This window comes from Pyrus communis, chromosome 15 (assembly GCF_963583255.1).
Source record: "Pyrus communis chromosome 15, drPyrComm1.1, whole genome shotgun sequence".
Taxonomy (NCBI): Eukaryota; Viridiplantae; Streptophyta; class Magnoliopsida; order Rosales; family Rosaceae; genus Pyrus; species Pyrus communis.
Window position 1 is genome coordinate 21301135 of NC_084817.1, and position 19914 is coordinate 21321048.

General features: G+C 38.3%; 2 protein-coding genes across 6 annotated transcripts; both read right to left on the minus strand.

Annotated features, from left to right (window-relative positions):
- Positions 1-1880: 1880 nt before the first annotated feature.
- LOC137718548 (protein DETOXIFICATION 48-like) lies at positions 1881-4166 on the minus strand. Its single transcript, XM_068458100.1, has 2 exons — positions 3900-4166; positions 1881-3677 (listed from the first exon to the last, which is right to left on the minus strand). The coding sequence occupies exons 1-2, from the start codon at positions 4056-4058 to the stop codon at positions 2193-2195; spliced, it is 1644 nt and encodes a 547-aa protein (XP_068314201.1). The 5' UTR covers positions 4059-4166; the 3' UTR covers positions 1881-2192.
- A 3382-nt stretch (positions 4167-7548) lies between these two features.
- Positions 7549-15238, minus strand: LOC137718304 (sucrose transport protein SUC4-like). Of its 5 annotated transcripts, XM_068457827.1 has the most exons (7): positions 14538-15238; positions 13278-13626; positions 12881-13061; positions 12308-12371; positions 12170-12213; positions 11058-11217; positions 7549-8103 (listed from the first exon to the last, which is right to left on the minus strand). In XM_068457827.1, exons 1-6 carry the CDS (start codon positions 15022-15024, stop codon positions 11059-11061), a joined length of 1284 nt encoding a protein of 427 aa, XP_068313928.1. In that variant the 5' UTR covers positions 15025-15238; the 3' UTR covers positions 7549-8103; position 11058. The 5 variants fall into 5 exon arrangements, with proteins under 5 accessions (XP_068313928.1, XP_068313926.1, XP_068313927.1 ...); XM_068457825.1 differs by having other exon boundaries at positions 7550-8094; positions 12881-13626; positions 14538-15236; XM_068457826.1 differs by having other exon boundaries at positions 7550-8099; positions 12881-13626; positions 14538-15236.
- Positions 15239-19914: the final 4676 nt, after the last annotated feature.

The following is a 19914-nucleotide window of genomic DNA, read 5'->3' on the forward strand; positions in this document are numbered from 1 at the left end:
TTTTTAGATTTTGATCAAAGTCCCTAGCATTAATATATTAATTGTCACATCCCGGCCCGGGGCGGATCACTTCCCGGGCCCGCTCCACCATCGTAGCACGATATTGTCCGCTTTGGGCTTACCATTCCCTCACGGTTTTGTTTTTGGGAACTCACGAGCAACTTCCCAGTGGGTCACCCATCCTGGGAGTGCTCTAGCCCCCTTCTCGCTTAACTTCGGAGTTCCTACGGAACCCGAAGCCAGTGAGCTCCCAAAAGGCCTCGTGCTAGGTAGGGATGGGAATATACATTTAAGGATCACTCCCCTGGGCGATGTGGGATGTCACAATCCACCCCCCTTAGGGGCCCGACGTCCTCGTCGGCACACACGCGACCAGGGTTAGGCTCTGATACCAAATTGTCACATCCCGGCCCGGGGCGGATCACTTCCCGGGCCCGCTCCACCATCGTAGCACGATATTGTCCGCTTTGGGCTTACCATTCCCTCACGGTTTTGTTTTTGGGAACTCACGAGCAACTTCCCAGTGGGTCACCCATCCTGGGAGTGCTCTAGCCCCCTTCTCGCTTAACTTCGGAGTTCCTACGGAACCCGAAGCCAGTGAGCTCCCAAAAGGCCTCGTGCTAGGTAGGGATGGAAATATACATTTAAGGATCACTCCCCTGGGCGATGTGGGATGTCACATTAATAAATTACATGTAAGTTACATAATTTTTATAATAAAAATTAGTAATTGATTTAGAGTTTTAATACTCACACCCTTATTAAACTCCTAATTAATTTTCAATTCAAACATTTTTCAAAATATAAAAAATAAATTATAATAAGTTTTGAACCCACTAAATTAAATTTTCAAATTTTCAAATTTTCAATCTTATATGTATCCATTCTTAAATATACCAATTTGTTATATGAAAAATGTACCCCTTTTTTAATATAAAATGTACCCATTTTTTTTTATATAAAATTCATTCAATCTTTTCTCTTATCTATTTTTAAACTTATATGGGTACATTCTATTTCGTTTATTTCAGAATGTATCCATGTCAAGTTTAACAGAAGAAATTTAATAATGTTATTAAGCCTAATATCTTCTTTTTTTTATTATTGTTTTTGAAGAATATACCCATGTTTTGGTACAATAATTTTTTGGTTAGGTTAGATGAATGTACCCGTGTGTGTGTGTATTACACACACACACACACACACAATATATTAGAGAGTATTTCATCTTTAAATTTTAATCCCATAAATTATGGGTTTTATTTAAAATCTCATTATATAAATAACTACAAATTTCATCTTTAATTTAATCCCTATATAGAAAGACATTATTACATTAATGTCAGAGACTTCGATAAAAAACTAAAAACCACTAAGATTTTAGTCAAAGAACATTAGTAGTTAGGGACCGCATTCAAAGTGTCCCTTATATTTATGAACCAAACAATCTGTCTATTCTATTTTTTTTTTTTCCTTACAAACAATAGCGTTAGTAGGTTGAATTGTTTTTTTTTTTAACAAAGTAGGTTAAATTGTTAAATGTTAAAAAAAATAAATAAATAAAGATTAGTAAGGATCAAATCCACACCACAATGTATATACATTATTACTTTATGCAGCGTCATCTACCTATTTAATTACATCTTTCTGAATATATCTTTGTAAAAGGTATGGCATCTTGCATAAAATTATAAATAATAATGTCTAATTTTCCTTTTTAGACAGCAAGGTTGTCGCCTAATTTGGAATAGACCAAGAAGAAAGGTAGGCACATATCCTCTTTACCACGGCTCAAAATCAACCGACAACCGGACTACTCTCTCTCTCTCTCTCTCTCTCTCTCAACACACGCATCCACAAGATCAACACATGGAAAACTGATTAATAATTTAAAGTAGTTTCAGTCTATCATACAATGTTTGATTAATACAACTCGGAGAAGTAAAATACAAAAAAAAAAAATGGACATTATATTCAAGAGAGAAAATATAAAAGAAGATTCTTATACAGTAGCTCATGTTGAGGGGAACTCTGATACATAAGTTTTCACATAAAGTTGCTCAAGAAGGGAAATAAAAAATGGGAAGCTAACTAGCTAGGGTGAAACTAAATTAACTTTGATGATTAATTATATATTACTAACTCACATTACTAGTGTTAATTTTGTAGTAGCTGGTGATATGATATGATGATCATACAATAAGAGGGTCTGTTTCAAGCGCTTCTGATGACTTGACAACCTCATCATCTTCCAAGTTGGGATCCTGGTGATCTGAACTTGGTGATGGCCGTGGTGATGATATTGGTAATATTGAAGAAGTTGTAGAAGCAGAAGAAGCTTGGGTGAGATCATTTGCTCTTTTGACCTGAAGATTCCAATCTGTTGTGCAAAGGACATAAAACATGAGCAAAGCACAAGAGCCTTGAGCTGCAAGCAATCCAAGCCACAGCCCTGCAAACCCCATTTTCATCACGAACCCCATCAGCATCGCCACCGGCATTCCCACCAAGTAAAATGACCCCAAGTTTATGTTGGCTCCAATCGTAGGTCTCGCACTTCCCCTCAGAACACCGCAGCCGGTGGTTTGCGGGCAGTTTCCGAGCTCGCACAGCCCTGCTATCGGCAATGCAGTCGCCGTGAGCTTGAGTATCTCGGCGTCATTAGTGAAGAATCTTCCCCATTGGTGCCTCATCAATGTTGTGAACAGCATGGCTAAAAGGCCTAAAGCCACTGAACAACCGAGCGAGACGATCATGGAAATGCGCGCTCGTGAGGGTCGATTAGCGCCCAACTCATTCCCAACTCTCGTGGAGACGCCGAGGCTAAGCGACGAAGGGAACACGTAGACAAGAGAGGTGGTCTGGATAAGTATTCCCATTGAAGAAATGGTGGCTTTCGGGTTGGCTATCAGTCCGCACAGCATTATCATGAACTCATACCACCACCATTCGAGGCAAACGGAGATGCAGGTCGGAATAGCGAGCGCAAGCAAATATGACCAGCCGCGGAGGCAATCAGCGCTGGGACAAACCCACGAGTCCTTATAAACATTGGAGAAGTACGTGAAGGAGAAGAGCAGGATGAAGAGGTTGAGATTAGTCCAAACCATGGCTATGGCCACTCCGGAAATCCCCATTTGGAATTTAACGACTAGGAGGAAGTTTAGAGGGATGTGGAGTAGGACAGAGATGGCGGAGCAGTAGGTCACTGGCAATGTGATGTTTTGGGTGCGGAGATAAATTCTGAGGGGGTGGAGAAGAGAGAGAAAGAAGAGGTCAGGAGTGGAAAAGAGGATGAAAGTGTGGGCGACGGAGGAAATCTCTTCGTCCTGGCCAAACCAGAGGAGAACTCTTTTCATGTTGAACCACATCAAGGAGATGGGGAGGGAGGTAGAGAGAAGAAGGAGGACGGTTCTCTGAAGGGTTAGGCCAAGGAGCTTCATCTGTTTGGCCCCGTAAGCTTGCCCGCAGATGGGTTCCATTCCCATGGCGAGGCCGGAGATGACAGAGTAGCCGGTGATGTTGGCAAACCCAATTGAGAGAGAGCCGCCGGCGAGCTCAAGCTCACCGAGATATCCTAGAAAAAGCATGGAGATCAGGGCTCTTGAGTAGAGAAGTAGGCCTGTCATGGTTGATGGACCTGAGATCTTCCCTATTGCCTTGATTTCTTGTACAGCCTGAAAAAATGAACAAAAAGAAAGAAAGCAAGAACTAACACATGTTAATTAATTGTTTTATCTCTAATCGCCGTCAGGCTGGCGCAGGTCCAAACATTATTAATTAATTTAAAACAAGAGCTGTATAGATAAACGTTTTTTTTGTATGATTGTTACTGCTTTTAAATGTTTTTGGTTTTGTTGTACGATGAAAATGATTGTAGGGTTTTTGTTTGTATGTACCTCTGAGAGAGTAGGCCATCTGCGGAGCGCTTTATCGTCGTCTTCAACAAAAACATCAGAACAGTGAAGGTCGTCGATGGTTTTGTTGGAGGTTTCGATGAAATTGGTTCTGTTGGGAGAAAGAAGTGGGGAGGAAGAAGAAGGCTTTGGGTTGCACATGATTGATTACCTTAATTTGCTAAGATAAAGCTAATGATGTTTTGGATAATATTTTAATGAGCAAGTGTGGGAAGAAATAGAATTAAGGACCCTGTATTTTGTTTTTGGTTGGAGGGATTTGAATGTGAGAAGGGGAAGTAGGGGAGGAGGTTTTATATACACATGGAAGGAGTTGGCCTCAATTTTTTCTTTCATGAACGTGTCAATATATCCAAGGAGAACACGCAGAGGGAAAAAGTGTCCTCCCAAAAATGCTTTGAAAGGATTCATTCAGCCAAAAAGATAAAATGGAAAAAAGATAAAAATCGAAAGAAAATTGCTCATGGGGAGGTTGTGTGGGGGCCGAATTTCCATTCTTCCCTAATTTTTAGCCCTCCTCCCTCTCTCTCTCTCTCTCTCTAAAAATATTAGGTTAGTCACTTCATTTTGTTTTGCTATTGTATGGAAGTTTGAAAAAGTTTGGGTGGAGAAACTTAAAGAAATAAGGCAAGTGAAAACCCAGAAAAGGTAATTGGTTGCTTTTGACCGCCATGCATACACATATTCTGTTTAGTTTTGATGATAATTGTACCCCCATTTTGGCACTTTGTCAATAGTGGGATTAACTTGGTGTTGATGCATACACGGTTAAACTTTTTGCTTAAGTGGATAATCTTTTTTAAACCCCTCCCCCCAATCTTTAACCTGAATTGGGATCTGGTTTTCTCTACCAATAAAGTAAACAAATTTATCTTTAATTAGGATGCCATTGCCAAGTGGGATTGGTAGCAAAAAAATCCCTTTAATTTGTTGGTTGCTTGCTTGAGAAATGACAAGAGCCTATAAGTTGGTTGTGTATTGTTGTCTTTGAGAATATGGGCAACAACTGCAACTGCTAGCTAACTTGTGGGCAGCAAACATGTTTGCATGTTTGAACTTTTAGCCATGCATGTTTTGCATCTTGGAACAAAACACATGTAGCAACACCCATTATCAGCAAAACTCTTTGCTGTCTTCAACTATTTGATTAGAACACATCGACACATGACTAACTAGCTTCTGACTAGTTAGCTCAATTTGAGAGGTGCCAAAGCTTGTATGCAAAACCTGTTCTAGGCCCTCCCACCCCACTCAGGAGGATTTAAAGACATGGGTTTTGAAGTCAATCAAATATTATAACTTGTGGTAGAGTTTGTTTCCCTTCAAAGGGGCTTTGATTTCATGATCCATTTTTTAAGATCCCAATCGCATACGAAAAGTAGTAATCACTTTGGTAAAAAAGATAAATCGTCGTCCTTCTCTGGTGCAACGCTAATTAGGGCTTCGTTTGGTGCGAGGATTGGTATCTAGTACAGTTATGTCCCTTAAATTCTCACATTTATAAAGTGTACTTGTTTTCTCTATTATGTCGTTTAAGGAGCTTAGTCTCATCATTGTTAAGTTCATCAAGCATGAGACAACACAACTATTCAGTTGATCATGTGCGGTTAAGTTTCACTTCCCAGACAAGACCTGGATGAGTAGGGCCTTTACGGGCCCTTGCTATCACTCTATTGAGAGATGTTGCTCGAACTTTTTTCATGCACTCAAACTCAAGCCACATAGATGAGGTTGCTGGTTTAGGACGAAAACAAGAAATAGAGACTTGAGACGGGATAAAAGGTATCAACCACCAGAAAGACTGAGCATCAAGATTTGCTTAGTTTGCCGGTAAATTGGGGCATAACCTAATTTAACTAAACAAGCGGGATTTTGGTTTTTGTTTTGGGGAAGGGTTTTGTCCAAGTGAGGAGAATGTGTGGCAAATCTAAACTCATCTTCTGTTGCACCTTTTTCATTACATTTTTATATGTAACAAATAAATAGATGGATAATTATGTAGGCGGATATATCATATATGTTGATGGGTATGTTGGAGGTTGGTGTTGTGTGATGGAATGGAATGGGACCACTGAAATGGATTGTAATGGATGAGAGAGAGAGAGAGAGAGAGAGAGAGAGAGAGAGAGAGAGAGAGAGAGAGAGAGAGAGATCGCTCTGTGTGTGGGTTTGGAGAAGAGGCAGGCAGATGGGAGAAAGGGAACACTGAGAGACAATTACGTGCTCAACTTACGACCGTTTAATTTGTATCCTCTTCTCACAACAGAGATGAGTCTGTCTCTCTGTGGGAGAGAGCCTTGGTTCTCTCTCTCTCTCTGCGTCTGTTTCCTGCTCTGCCTCTCTGCCTGCTACCACCAGCCCAAACAAGCAGTGATCGATACTGAGCAAGTAAAACTTTTTCCCACCTCCCATTTTGAGACACAGTTACTTTACAACAAGAAGCCACGTAACAGTATCTCCAGTCAATCATACACCGACATAAATGTAACTATTTTGGTATCTCAAATCAACTATGCACTGTCACACGATTTAACTTTCTAATATAACATTACATGATTTTGTTGGAATCATGCACTGACATAAATGTAACTGTTTTGGTATCTCAAATCAATTATACACTGTCACACGATTTAACTTTCTAATATAACATTGCATGATTGTGTTGGTGTATACAATGACAGAGTGACAACTCCGTCGCATGGAAGTCCATCTCTCCTCTTTGAGTGACTCCAAGAGACGGAGAAACTTGAAGAAAGAAAGAATCAGATTTCATTTGTTGGCTTGCATTGTAGAGATTTTATTGCATCCCAGAAACCCATAACCCCCGCCCATGTCAGATTCTCCATGTGTATCGAGCTCAATGAGTTTTTTTTTTTTTTCCTGTAGAGAAAGATGAGACTTGAGAGGTGCGTGTCAAAAGCAACAAATCCAATGGACCAAAATGAGTAAAAACTGCAAATTAAAATCCAAAAGGTATGCATAGAGTTGCTCAACTGCAACTTTACCGATCAATCATGCATACAAATATTATATATATATATATATATATATATATCTGTGTGTGTGTATTTTTTTTTCTTACAAAATATAGATTTTTGTCACATTCTTCTGTCACACATTTTGTAATCTTTGATATGAAAAATGTAAAGGATTCACGGGTCATTTTTTAGGTGTATTATTCATGTACGAACGGTAATTTAAACACAAAAATGGTTTTCCTTCCAATTGGCAAAAAACAAACCCATTTCGAATTTGGCATCTTAATTGGGAAGTGTGGTCTCATTCACTCTCACCCAAAATACAAATTCCACCAGTTTGTATCAACCCAAGTTGTTGTTATAGTGGGGTTTTATACTTGTATACTTACACTCAATCAAGAATTTCAGAATTTTTGTTACCAACAAAAAAAAAAAAAAAAAAAAAAAAAAAAATTCAAAATTTTGGTGGGGCATCAACCACATAAGTGCGCTTTTGGTTACTTAGTGACTAGAAATGTATGGTCACTCACTCGTAGTTATAGATTTGACGTTAAATATGAAGAAGAATACTACTAGAACGTAATACTAAGTGTCAAACGCATCATTATAATATTAAATAAAAAGATTAGTGATCACAAAAAAAAAAAAAAAAAAAAAAAAAAAAAAAGAACTCTGCTTCACCCATATCATAACAAAATAAATATACAAATTCCAATGCAAGTTTTTGGGGAGAGGATTTATGCAATGATAGGACTTCTTGGGATTTGACACTAGAAATAAAAAGATTATATTCCTCTTAAAAAAAACCACCAACAAATTCACAGATTCTCCTCTCAAGAGAGCTTTTCCCTTGCCTTTCCCGGAAAATCTGACACGCTTAAATCTCTCTCAAAAACAATGTACCACTATACTGTAAAGGCCTTGTGTTCTGCATGCTTAAATCTTTTATTTCCAGAAGCCACTGTGTTCCCCATACCACTCTGCACTCATTAATCTACCTTCATTTTGGACCATAACAACACTTACATCTAAAACTGAACGGATTTTGTCGTCAGCGCACGAGTGGGCGATTTCCGGCTGTTTGACACACTCACGCGCGAGCAACTAATCCAAATATTCTTCAATAGTGAAACGGATGGCACCCGAGAGATTTACTTTACTTTTTCCCTCTTTCTTTTCTTTCTAATACTTGTAAAAGCCTGTCCTGTCTAGCAAACAATGCACCGGATGATTAAAAGCAGACAGATTGATAAAAGCAATGAAGGCAAGAATTTATTCCAAGGTCCAGATACAAAGAAGAAAATAAGTTTTAATTTAACTAATAATATTAATGAATTTAAACAAAAAGAACAGGAAAAAAGAGAATAAACAGCAAACCCATCACAAGAAAGAAAACTTCCAACAAAAATAAAATAAAATAAAATCAGAGAGAATAAAAAGGCATTGTCTCCATCAACGTTTGAATCAGTACATTTCATTTTACCCATATTCATACAACAAAGTCCATGCACAAAACGCATGAGATTCCAATACCTTGTAATCGGACCACCGTCGCCCAATCGAAGCTTCGACCGAAAGTAAAATATGATATTTTCGTGACGAATAATTCTCAAACAGCCGAAACATGTTTCTTTGGTTGGCAGCAAATTAGCGTTGGATTAATTTCGGAATCTACGGCTGAGAGAGGCTGTACCTACTTTTCCATGGCAATTTGCCACAATCCCGCAGATGGGACTGATTTTCATTCAAGAAATTCTCCACTAATTGTAGACAACTTATCTCGCCGGGCACGAATCGACATCTATTACATCAGCTATTACATCAACATATTTTCGCAGCCAGCGTCCGCGAACAACTAGAACAACTAGGAGGTGGATTGTTTGCCCTCCCATCACCATACTTTCCTTATGCTTGTGTGGTCGCAGTTAAGCCATATCAACATTTTATATTAATTTTTTATAGAAATAATAAGACAAAAGGTAATACGAATATAAAATGTTGACGTGTCTTAACCGTGACCACACAAACAGAAGGGCATGGGGAGAGTATGGAAATGGAAGGGCAGACAATCCACCTCCGAACAACTATCGCTTTGTGACAAACTTGTTTCCCACGACACTTCTAAAAACAGCAATGTCTAACTTCACCTGTTCTAAGGGGGGGTGTAGTCAAACTAAGATTTTAAAGGATTTTAAAAATGATAGATTCTATAAGATTAAAGAGGATTAAAGACTCCTACAAAATTCATATGGATTTTAAAGAATTTGAATGGATTGTGGTGGAAGAATTTGAAATCCTAAAAGGGTGAGGTTAGATTCTTTTTAGTCTTGGTTATAGCTCTCAAATCCCACAAAATCCACAACTTATTGAAATCCTCCAAAATCTTAATTTTTTTAATACATTTAAATTTGAATGGATTTTAAAATCTTTTAAAATTTTTTAATTAACATCACCCATTCTATATGGATTTCCCATGATCTATTCTAAAGTTGAGGACTGAACTGCTACAGTCACAGGTTTGACCCTTGATTTTGCTTTATTTACAGCACTACCATCACATTAAGGCTGGGTTGGGGTTTGGGCCGGTCACATTTTGTGCGGTGGGCTTAGTTCATTTCTTGATATAAGCCCAACCCTTAGGGAGTGAACATGAAGATTTGCTTGGCCACTTTGATCAATTGATTACATCCAACAGAGAATTCATATAGAAAATTCATTCAGGTATAGTCTATAACTTGAAATGCAATCTAGAAGGGTAAATGGAGTGACTTTTTCTTTGTTTTAAGTATTCACAGATGCTATTGAGGAACTGTCCACAAAAGAACTAATACAAAGTACTTTAAAAAGAGAGAACCACGTTATGCAGTGTGCCTAATCAGTGTACGTATGACACAGTATGTGCGGGCGTGCGTGTGACTGTGTGTGTGTGAATGTTGTGCAGTGTGTCTAATCAGTGTGTGTGGATATTTAATTAGCTCGCAAAGTTTGTTTGTTCAATCCTTTGTTTGTTCCTGTGAATTTTGATTGTACTAAGCATGTCAAATTGCTATGGATTTGCTTTGTTTGTGAATTTCAGAAATTTGGATCGTTGGAGGGAGCAATTGGGCCGTTGGCTTTTTGAGGTATATTTAGTTACAGTAATTTTGTTACTGTATTGTTGAATTTTTATTATCAAAGAATTGTGATTTTGTTACCCTTATTTTTGGTTTTTCTCCTCTGTGAAATAGAGAATTGGGCCTCAAATTTTGGGGCATTCTCTAATTTTTGTGACTGTATTTTGGTGCATGCTCTAACTTTTGTGATGTGAGATCCCTGTAAGCGCCTCTGAACATTGATCATTTGTTTTGTTGATTAGTCTTAACGCCAATCCCTTACCCTAAGCTAGGCATCACAACATCTATAATTCTTTAATTCATTTATGAGAGCATTTTCGTACTGCTGTGCTATCGTTATTGTTTAATACACTGTTTAATTCGAATTTTGATATAAGTTTTCATTAGAATTTAGAACCTTTGTTATGATCAATAATGTATTGTTTTTCTGAAACGAAATGATGTATTGTTTTGGTCAAAGATGTATTGTTATGATCATTAGAATTACGTATACACTTGTGATTTAAATACCGCTGAATATTTAATATGCATTTGCAATTATTTTGGTAAAGAAATTGAAAAGGAATGTAAAGGCCTATTCCTTTTGCCTTTCATTTTTTCAGTTTGTTCTGTTAATGGTTAAGAAGACATGAATCACATGTATGTAAATATTGCAAATCGTATATATACATGGAACTTTTGACATGTTTTATATGGTTTAAAAACCCGCAGCATTGCGCGGGCTTCATCGCTAGTGTGATTCTAACATAGGGATTTCACCAAGAGCCCAGCAGAAGATGATCATAAATTTTAAACAGGAATTGAATAAATTGTAGAAACTCAGATGTATATTTTGCTGAACCGAAGCACTTCACGTGGAAATTGAGTTCAATATCCATATATTCGCTGGCGGGCCTTTAAATTATGAGAGAAAAATGGAAAGCAGCAAATTTCCAGAGCAAAAGGAACTTCAACTAATTGAGCTATGTTCAAATTTTCCCCAACTATTTGAGATTTTACCATCTCGGTGACGAAAAAAAGTAGAGTGAAAAGTAGGTACAACAGAATACCTCATGTGACAGCTCTGGGCTTCTGAGCAGTAGAACGTGGAATAGCCAAGATGGCCACCAGGCCGCTCGCTAAGGATGCAACTCCTGCCACGGCAAAGGCTGGAGCGTTTCCACCACCAAATAGCTGATCCCATGGTCCACTTCCTAGTGATACGACCACCTGTTCTCAAAAAAAAACAAATATTCATGATCAAAACCAATATAACAAAGATGATAACTGTCATTCACAGAGAAGTCCATGGGAGCTCAATCAATATAACAAAGATGATTACAAGTGATATTATACACTAATCTACCATACTAAGGGGAGGGAGGAGGGTTTGAACCTGAGACGCAATGGGTTGAAGAGGAAGGCCCTAACCAACAATGCAATCTACCACTTGCAATTATCGAGTAATTGTTATAATAAGGGAAAAAATAAATACGATTTTTTTTCAAAGCATACTCTTCAACTCAAGCATCGATGCTTTGCATAAGGGACCAACCCATACCTGAACAGCTGAACCATCACATCCTAGTAGCAGTTTTAAGGGGTTTTGTGAAACAGGGTATTGTTTCTTGGGTTGCGTCAGTAATTCGTCCAAAAATGTGATAGTAGAAAACAATTTCGACTATGTTTCACATAATAGAACAATGGAAAGGTACAGAGCTTAAAATCGATTTTTCGTAATCGACCAATTGGTTAGCGACTGCAAGTCCCAGGTGAGGAGATGCTCAACATGAAAAGGTGGTGCTTATTTTCAGAGCTATTAGGCTTGAAGAAGCAAACTCATATGTGTGTATATACATAGAATACATAGAAGGTAGTGCTACGGGAAGAGGAAGACCAAAAAACATCTTAGCTAGTGGTAATTAGGAAATATATCAAAACATATGACTTAAAATGAAAATTTAACCAATGATAGGATATGACAAAGAATTAGGATGCATATAGACAACCCCAAAGTTGGGAAAAGGTGCAGGTGTAACATATGTGCATGTATCGCTTCGCGTTTGGTTGCTGATTGTAGAAGTGTAAATATAACCTTATACCAGTAACGCATTTCATGTTAATTTAGTTTCTACACAGAAGCGCACACATGCATTGCTAAAAGGAAAATGAGTGTTCTTACCTGCGGGATTACTATTGCCAGATTCAGTACACCCATTGATAAACCTACAAGAACCAAACATTAATGTAAGAAGTCCTACAGCTATAACTCCAACGAAAACTTTTTACCCACACCACCTTCTGTAAAAGAAATTCCCACCTTGGCCAAGTCCCAAAGACTCAATTCGAGAAGAAACCAAAGCATACGGAACACTGTATGTGATCTGCAACAAAAATTCTGGTAATTTAAATTCGATTCATAGACCAAGTTCACGCACAAAGCATAGCCATTCCATAATAATTGTGCAGTGAAAGACCTCCAAAAACAATAGATAACTTTCAAATCCATACAAAATGTTCAAAAAAACAAAAGAGAGAGTGATTAATAACACTTTCAAATCCACCGAAAATGTTTCAAAAACAAAAGAGGAAAGTGAAGGTGACTTTTCTTTGAAGGAAAAATTATTACTAGATAGGTCAAATTCTTACAGAGAAGATCCCAACTTGACACCCCCATCTGACAGCAGCATATTTTATTCTGAAGCAAATTTTTATATTCTTTTGATGTAAAATTGCCATTATAGTATGCTTGATCAATCATTGGTTACCAAAAGCAAAAGATTGATCGTAAGCACTCTGCTCACAAAATTTAGCCCTGTTTGCCTTCTAACAGTGAAACATACATTGCCAAATAGAAGGCATCCATTGCACTCAACCAGGGATATAAGCTTACCGCCAATGGAACACCAAGAATTGCAAAAATAGCCAGTGCAGCTATCACAATGCCATCTGGAGGTGAATCATGGCCCACAACGCCAATACTTTTGTTCACAAATGTAATAACAAGCATCGCAAGAAAGCAAAGAGTCATGAGAATGCTTGAAATCCCCCACACAAAACCAGCCCCCCATTTCCTGCAAAGCTTCTCCATCAGCACAGAGGTTATACCAAGAACAACCGAATTCAACATCAGACCAAGAGCACCCATTCTAACACCCGTACTATAATTTATCCCTTCATTTGGCTTGCCACCATAAATCTCTCGACCCATCCAATCAGTATCAAAAAGAAGAAATGGAAACCACCCAATCCAGTTTAGAGCAATAACAAGTAGGATTAACCATACAGACCCGGGGAAATATTTAAAAGCCCCAAACAGCTCCCAGAGAAAAGCTTCTTCAATATGACTTGACTGTCCTGGCCCTTCATCAGCAAAGGGTGTAGTTCTGTTACTTGAACCCAGAGGTATTTCCTGAGCTGCTGATATGCTTATACACGTAGTAATTGCAATGAAGGCAGTGTCGATGAAGAAAGCAGACTTGAGGTTTGCACAGTTAACATTGCATGCTGGGGTAATTGAAAATGGAAAAACCTTGAACAAATAACTGAGTGATCCAATTGCATAGCCAAGAACATTGCCAACCGCCATAAACAGAGAGAAATAAGCGTTTGCCACTCGAGTTCTTCGATAATCCTTTTCTAACAAGAGAGAAATTAAGAAGGAAAATAAAGTGTTACTGGTTTTTATTTTGAAACTTTGAACATCAAGCACATTTGATATTTTCCGGCAGATTGGCAGCTAAGTGATGTTCCTCAAAAGAACCAACCACACTCCATGCATCAATAATTTCTAGGCTCCACGCATCAATAATTTCTAGGTTTTCTTAGAGACCTCTGCAAGACTGCAACGAATCAAAATTCTAGCATTTGCAGACATAGTCTCTACACGATATTTGTGCAGGAGGTCTGTTCAACGTCCATCTCGCATATAGGAAAATATAAATAGCTTTCTTGCTACAATAGTAGCCATTATTCTGTATTGCATTCAAATATGCATACAAAGTACCGACCCCAAACTTAACAAGGATCTCGAGTTCGAGTTCTAAACTCTCAGGTTTAGGAACCGGTTTGAAACTAGGCCATCCAACAATCAAACACATAATTAGCAAATAAGTAGAGCCATAAACGGATAAGATGATCCGTGCCGTGCATCAAAAATTACACACGACTGCTTCTCGTTTATTACCACAGCATATAAAGTGGCTAAAATGGGTGGATTATCAATACCAAAGTTCCAAAATTAGGAAAATGTTTACAGTTTCAGCCTCCAGCAGATCATAAGAGACCTAATTTATGATGAGTTTTCAACAGCATTTTTTCACAGAATATAAATACATATTTGAAGTTAAAGTTATAAACAACCGCAAAATTCTTAAAAAATAATTCCAAAATTGACTAAAATTTGACTAAAGTCAATGGATTGAATAGTCTCTTACTAGAGTCTGAGCAATTTAAACCTCGATACCAATTTATTCCCGCACACAGTGTAAATATATTGTTTTATCAAAAAAAAGGAAAGTTGGCAAATTTAATAAATGGAAGGTTCATACCAGTGAGATCAGCGAGGAGAGCTCTACAAGGACCCTGAGTCACATTATTGGCCACGTCCAGAATCCAAAACCCGAACACGAATACGGCGATGGCTCTGGGCCTGATGCCGCCTCCTCTGTCACCGAGCAACCACCCGATATCGGCAGAGAAACCGATTATTAGAACGGAAACGGCGATACAGGCCGCTCCGACGACGATGAAGGGGCGCCGGCGACCGTATCGGCTTGTGCAGCGGTCGCTCATGTGTCCCACAAGGGGCTGGACCACAAGGCCCGATAACGGTCCACAGAGCCATATGATGCTGGCCCAAGCGTGAGGGATTCCGAGCTCTTGGACGTACGGAGTCAAGAGCGAGAGCTGTAGGGCCCACCCGAATTGGATTCCACACGCGACCGATGCCACTCGGAGGAGCTGCCGGAGTGGGATTCGGGTTCTGACCGCCGGTCGAGCCCTGACCCGGTGCCCGTCTGCTTCTAGAGCTGGCATGGCGACCGGTCCCCCCTCTCTCTCACTCTCTCTAGCACTCTCAAATATATACCTTCCTTCTCTCTTTCAGCCTACAACTGTAATCGAAGTTTCTCTCTCTAGAAATGGAAGATGGAGTAAAGAGAGAGACAAGGTGGCGGTTTTTTGTTTGGCCGCGGCAACGTCAGCTGTGAAGTCACAGTGAAAGTGAACTGGAAGGGTGTGCGAAGACGGAAATGCCCTTGAATTGTGATCAAATTTACGGAGACGACCTGGCAAAAGCTGTCACTATTTGAGTATTTGTCCAATTCAAGGAAAATATGTTCACAATTTTAATCGGAACCAAACGTACTTATTTTGGCATGTGGTTTTATCTGCCACTTGTTGAATATGACATAAAGGTTTTTTTTTGTTTTGGAACAAATGATATTATATTAAGCGGGTGGTGATGGTTTTAAACTCATAATGGATTAGTAATAATATGTTTCAAATTCATTTTTCGTGAGAATCGAACATAAAACATCTTACTTAAGCCTCCACCTGAGCTCCATCTATAGGCTAGTCTTCTGCTCGTCATCCAACTAACGCCTAGTACATGCTAAAACTTTGGTATTTATTGAGTTGGGCAAATAGTAGTATTTTTGTTATAAACCATTCATGATTGGAGTTTGGAGTGGCAAATTATGATTGGAAGTGAGGGCAAGGTCGGTGTGGCATTTTGGCATTCGAGAGCTCAACTGTCAAGTGACAAGCAGAAGGTTGCACCGAAAGGCTAAATTGTTTATGTAAACGACACAAAAAAATCTATATAATTTGGTGGTATTCATTTTTTAGTTTTGATGAATGCAGGCCTGTTGGTTTGATGGGTGTTTGATGGTGTTTGGATGTACTAGGTAAAATGGGTTGTATTTGATGAAAATGATTAAAACCGAAACGAATAAAACTCGATCTGTGTCATAGAGGATTAGGCCAGCCAGATTACATCTTAAGGGTTAGATTGTCAGACTCATATTGAAGCAAAATTGGTAATTATTTACAATATTTTAATCTAATTTAAAAGTGACACTCAATTTACTCATAATTCTCGCCTTAACTATATCTATTGAATACATAATGAGTGGCTCATCGGTTAACGAAGTATTGTCTCTTGAATGATCTCTATACACTAATTTAAATGTGTCATTTTAAAAATTGTAGTAGTTCTTACGTTTTAGTGAATACCCATATATTTTCTCTACTAAAGAGAAAGAATAAACCATTTGATCCTTAAACATATGGAATTTTAGAATTTCACTTTTTTGATCCATTTAGTACTACTCATCAAAAATTGAGTCGGAAACGAACTCTTTGCCACTTAATACTACAATTTAGTGGTATTGTTCTTCACTTGTAAGTGAAAGGTCTTGTATTTGATTCTCACCAAAAGAGAATTTAAACCACATTATTGATAACTCATTGTGAGACTTAACCCACTCTCTCCCCCTTAGTGTAAATAATATCGTTTGTTCAAATAAAAAAAAAGATTGTTTTCTATCATTAATTAGTTGTATACATTGATATATCATTATCTCGTTGTCACTAGAATAATAAACATCGATGTATTATTAAAACGCTCCCACTAGACATATATATTGACGTTGGGAGTTAGCAATCCCACATCAGACAGAGGGAGAAGAGAAGAGTACTTTAAATAGATTACCCCATTTTAACTAACACCGAGGTCTTTTTGTGATAAAACCTCACACCTGACGAATTAGGCAGGTGGTAAAGTGGGGATAGTATCGGTGTTGTTGGAGTGGGCCCTCGACCGTCGACATGAAAAATTCAACATGGTATCAGAGCCAGGGGACGAGCCCGTACTGCCACATGATTGGGTGGGTCCCCGTTTGGCCCCGCGTGATAGGTGAGCCCCGACATGGCTCCACGTGGTTGCTGATGTGTGGATCTCCACGTGTGACCCATAAAAATGAGGTCTCACGTGTTAGGGAGTGTTGGAAGTCAGCAATCCCACATCTAACTAACACCGAGGCCTTCGGCCTATCGACCTAAAAAATTCAACATATATTGAAATGTCATTGTCTCGGGCCACATAGATTGTTTTCTATCATTAATTAGTTGTATACATTGATATATCATTAATTAGCAGTCCCACATCGGAGAGAGGGAGAAAAGAAGAGTACTTTAAATAGATTACCACATTCTAACTAACATCGAGGCCTTCTGTGATAAAACCTTACATCTGACAGATTGGGCAGGTGGTAAAATGAGGACAGTATCGGTGTTGTTGGAGTGGGCCCTCGGCCCGTCGACTTGAAAAATTCAACATGGTATTAGAGCCAGGGGACGGGCCCGTACTGCCACATGATTGGATGGGTCCCCGTTTGGCCCCGCGTGATAGGTGAGCCCCGACATGGCTCCACATGATTGCTGATGTGTGGATCTCCACGTGTGACCCATAAAAATGGGATCCTACGTGTGAGGGAGTGTTGGAAGTCAGCAGTCCCACATCTAACTAACACCGAGGCCTTCAACCCCTCGACTTGAAAAATTCAACATATATTCATTGTCTCGGGCCACATATAATTTGATAAATATGTGATACCTGTCCTCAAGGAAGGTTTGGGGGTTTCGGGGTGGGGTTGTTAATGGTCATAAAAATGAAAGTGCATGAGTACTTATTGAACAAGCATGCTTTATGAGATGCCTTGTCCTGTATAAAAACTCCAAGGAGTTGAGCATTATTAGAGAGAGAAAAGGGAATTAAAAAGAGTGGGGTTGACAGGTACAGGCACAATAAAAATCCTAGGTTGCTTTATTTGTATTTACTATCTAGTACAATTCTCAGCATGTTGACAACATTGGAAGTTTGTTCATTATGTTGGAAGGTGGTGATAGGTAAGGAATCCGGATCTTCATCGGATTCTTTTTATGCAGATTCTGAAGATTTGTCAATCCTATTTGTTTATCGTATATTGTGCGGTTAGAAATTATTTTAAATATTTTTATTTAAAATTAAATACAAACAATACTTGACAAAAACTAACTGCACGATATACAATGAACAAATACGATTTACGGATCCCAGGATCCTCACCAAAATGATCCGAAGAGGATTCTGTTGGATAGATAGGAAATTCAGACTGTAAAGCTATTCCTAATCTAGATTAGGCGTTAAAATTTTAAAATTTAGTCACGTATTTTTAACTATTTATCTATACATATGAAGTCAAGTATTTTTTTTTCTTCAACTAAGGGACCTATAATTCTTACCCCTAATTTTATAATTTTGTTAAAACTTTTGTTTTTTTTTTTTTTTTTTTTTTTTTGCTAATAATTTTTGTACTTGTTTTATTTTCCGAACATTTTGATGTAAAATATTCAAATTTCAAAGAAAAAACCGTTGAGAAAATTGATATTTTTTATTTTTATGGATTAGTGAACAAATGTATGTGTATTTATAGATTTTTGGAGGAGTTTTGGTGTCAGGTCTAATTTGGATTAATTAATAATAGCATTTTGACCGTTGGAATTAAATTTGGGTCATTAGATCTTTTTTATTACAGTTAAAATTGAATTTGAGTTGTTGAATTTAAAAGAGATGTAGCTGAACGCGCCACACTGTATCAAAATCCAGGAGGCACTACTACCATTAGATGGTAACAACACGCCAATCTAGGTCGTAGAAAGTGTGATGCTGGTGCACTCTCCTGCAATCGATCCATCCCCTTGTCTGCTTATTCGCGCATTGATGGTCTTCACATGGAGAAAGTTTTAGTTGTGACGGGAACATAAGTGGTACACCACATGTTTTAATAGGAGTGGTGAGAAATTTTATTTTTTAAGTTATTAACTTTTTATCACACATATTTCATCATTTGTATAATGACACGTGGTGTACCAGCCCGTGTATCAGTCACACTGAAAAATCTCTCATTCACGTGGGCTGGCTCTGCTGCTAGTCTCACATGGCGTGGGTCCCTTGGCCCACTTGCAAACTTATCCATGTGGGGTGGGAAGTCATCCCAAATTCCCACCCCTAATCCCAAAATCCCATTTTTCCCACTCCAAAATACATGCCTTGGAGAGGTTTTGGACCCAAAATTTGGGTTTATTTTGTTTCCCACCCTTCCATCGGAGACAGTCTAATATATTGTCTAATTTGTGTTTATATAAAATTAAAAGAAGAAAAAAAAAATTTATCAACTAAAAATCATGAAAACACAAAGAAGTTGATATTACACTTCAAAATCAATTGGCGATAGGAGAAGTAGCTTAACTCAACTCTTATAAGCAAGTGCAATATCCCCTAAATTTTTAACAAAAGACAGCACTCTCCATCTTCACTTACTTAAAAACAAACTCAGTTGATCCAATTACCATTTGGGCTACAACTACAACCCAAATTGCAGTATCGGGCTCATTCGGAGACTACAAAATTTGGACGCATCGGCAATTCTTCGTACCTGTATGAATGAACAAAAAGCCTTAGCTTGCCAAATCTTTGTTGCACAAGATGGGCCAAGCCAGGTCGAATTCAATATAATTGGGTTTATGACTTGTAATTTTTCATTGGCCACACCCGCCGAAGCAAAATACCTTTTCATCAAGGATATTAATTATTGCCTTGCAAAAAAATTTCTTACAATAAATAGTATCAAGCCATACTCATAAATTATCTCCAACCAAAAGGGCTAAATATAACCTTCTTAATAATTTATTAGTTTTAAATTTATACTATAAATCTATTGGTTATTTCAATTAAATTACTTTTAGATATTTTCAAATCTAGCCGTTGAATTTGAATAAATTATTGCAACAAATGAGCTGGGCCCCAAAAAAGGGGCTAAAAGGCTGCTACGTTCAGCCATCCAGATGCCCTTTGGCAAAATAATTATATGGTGAGCTCCATAG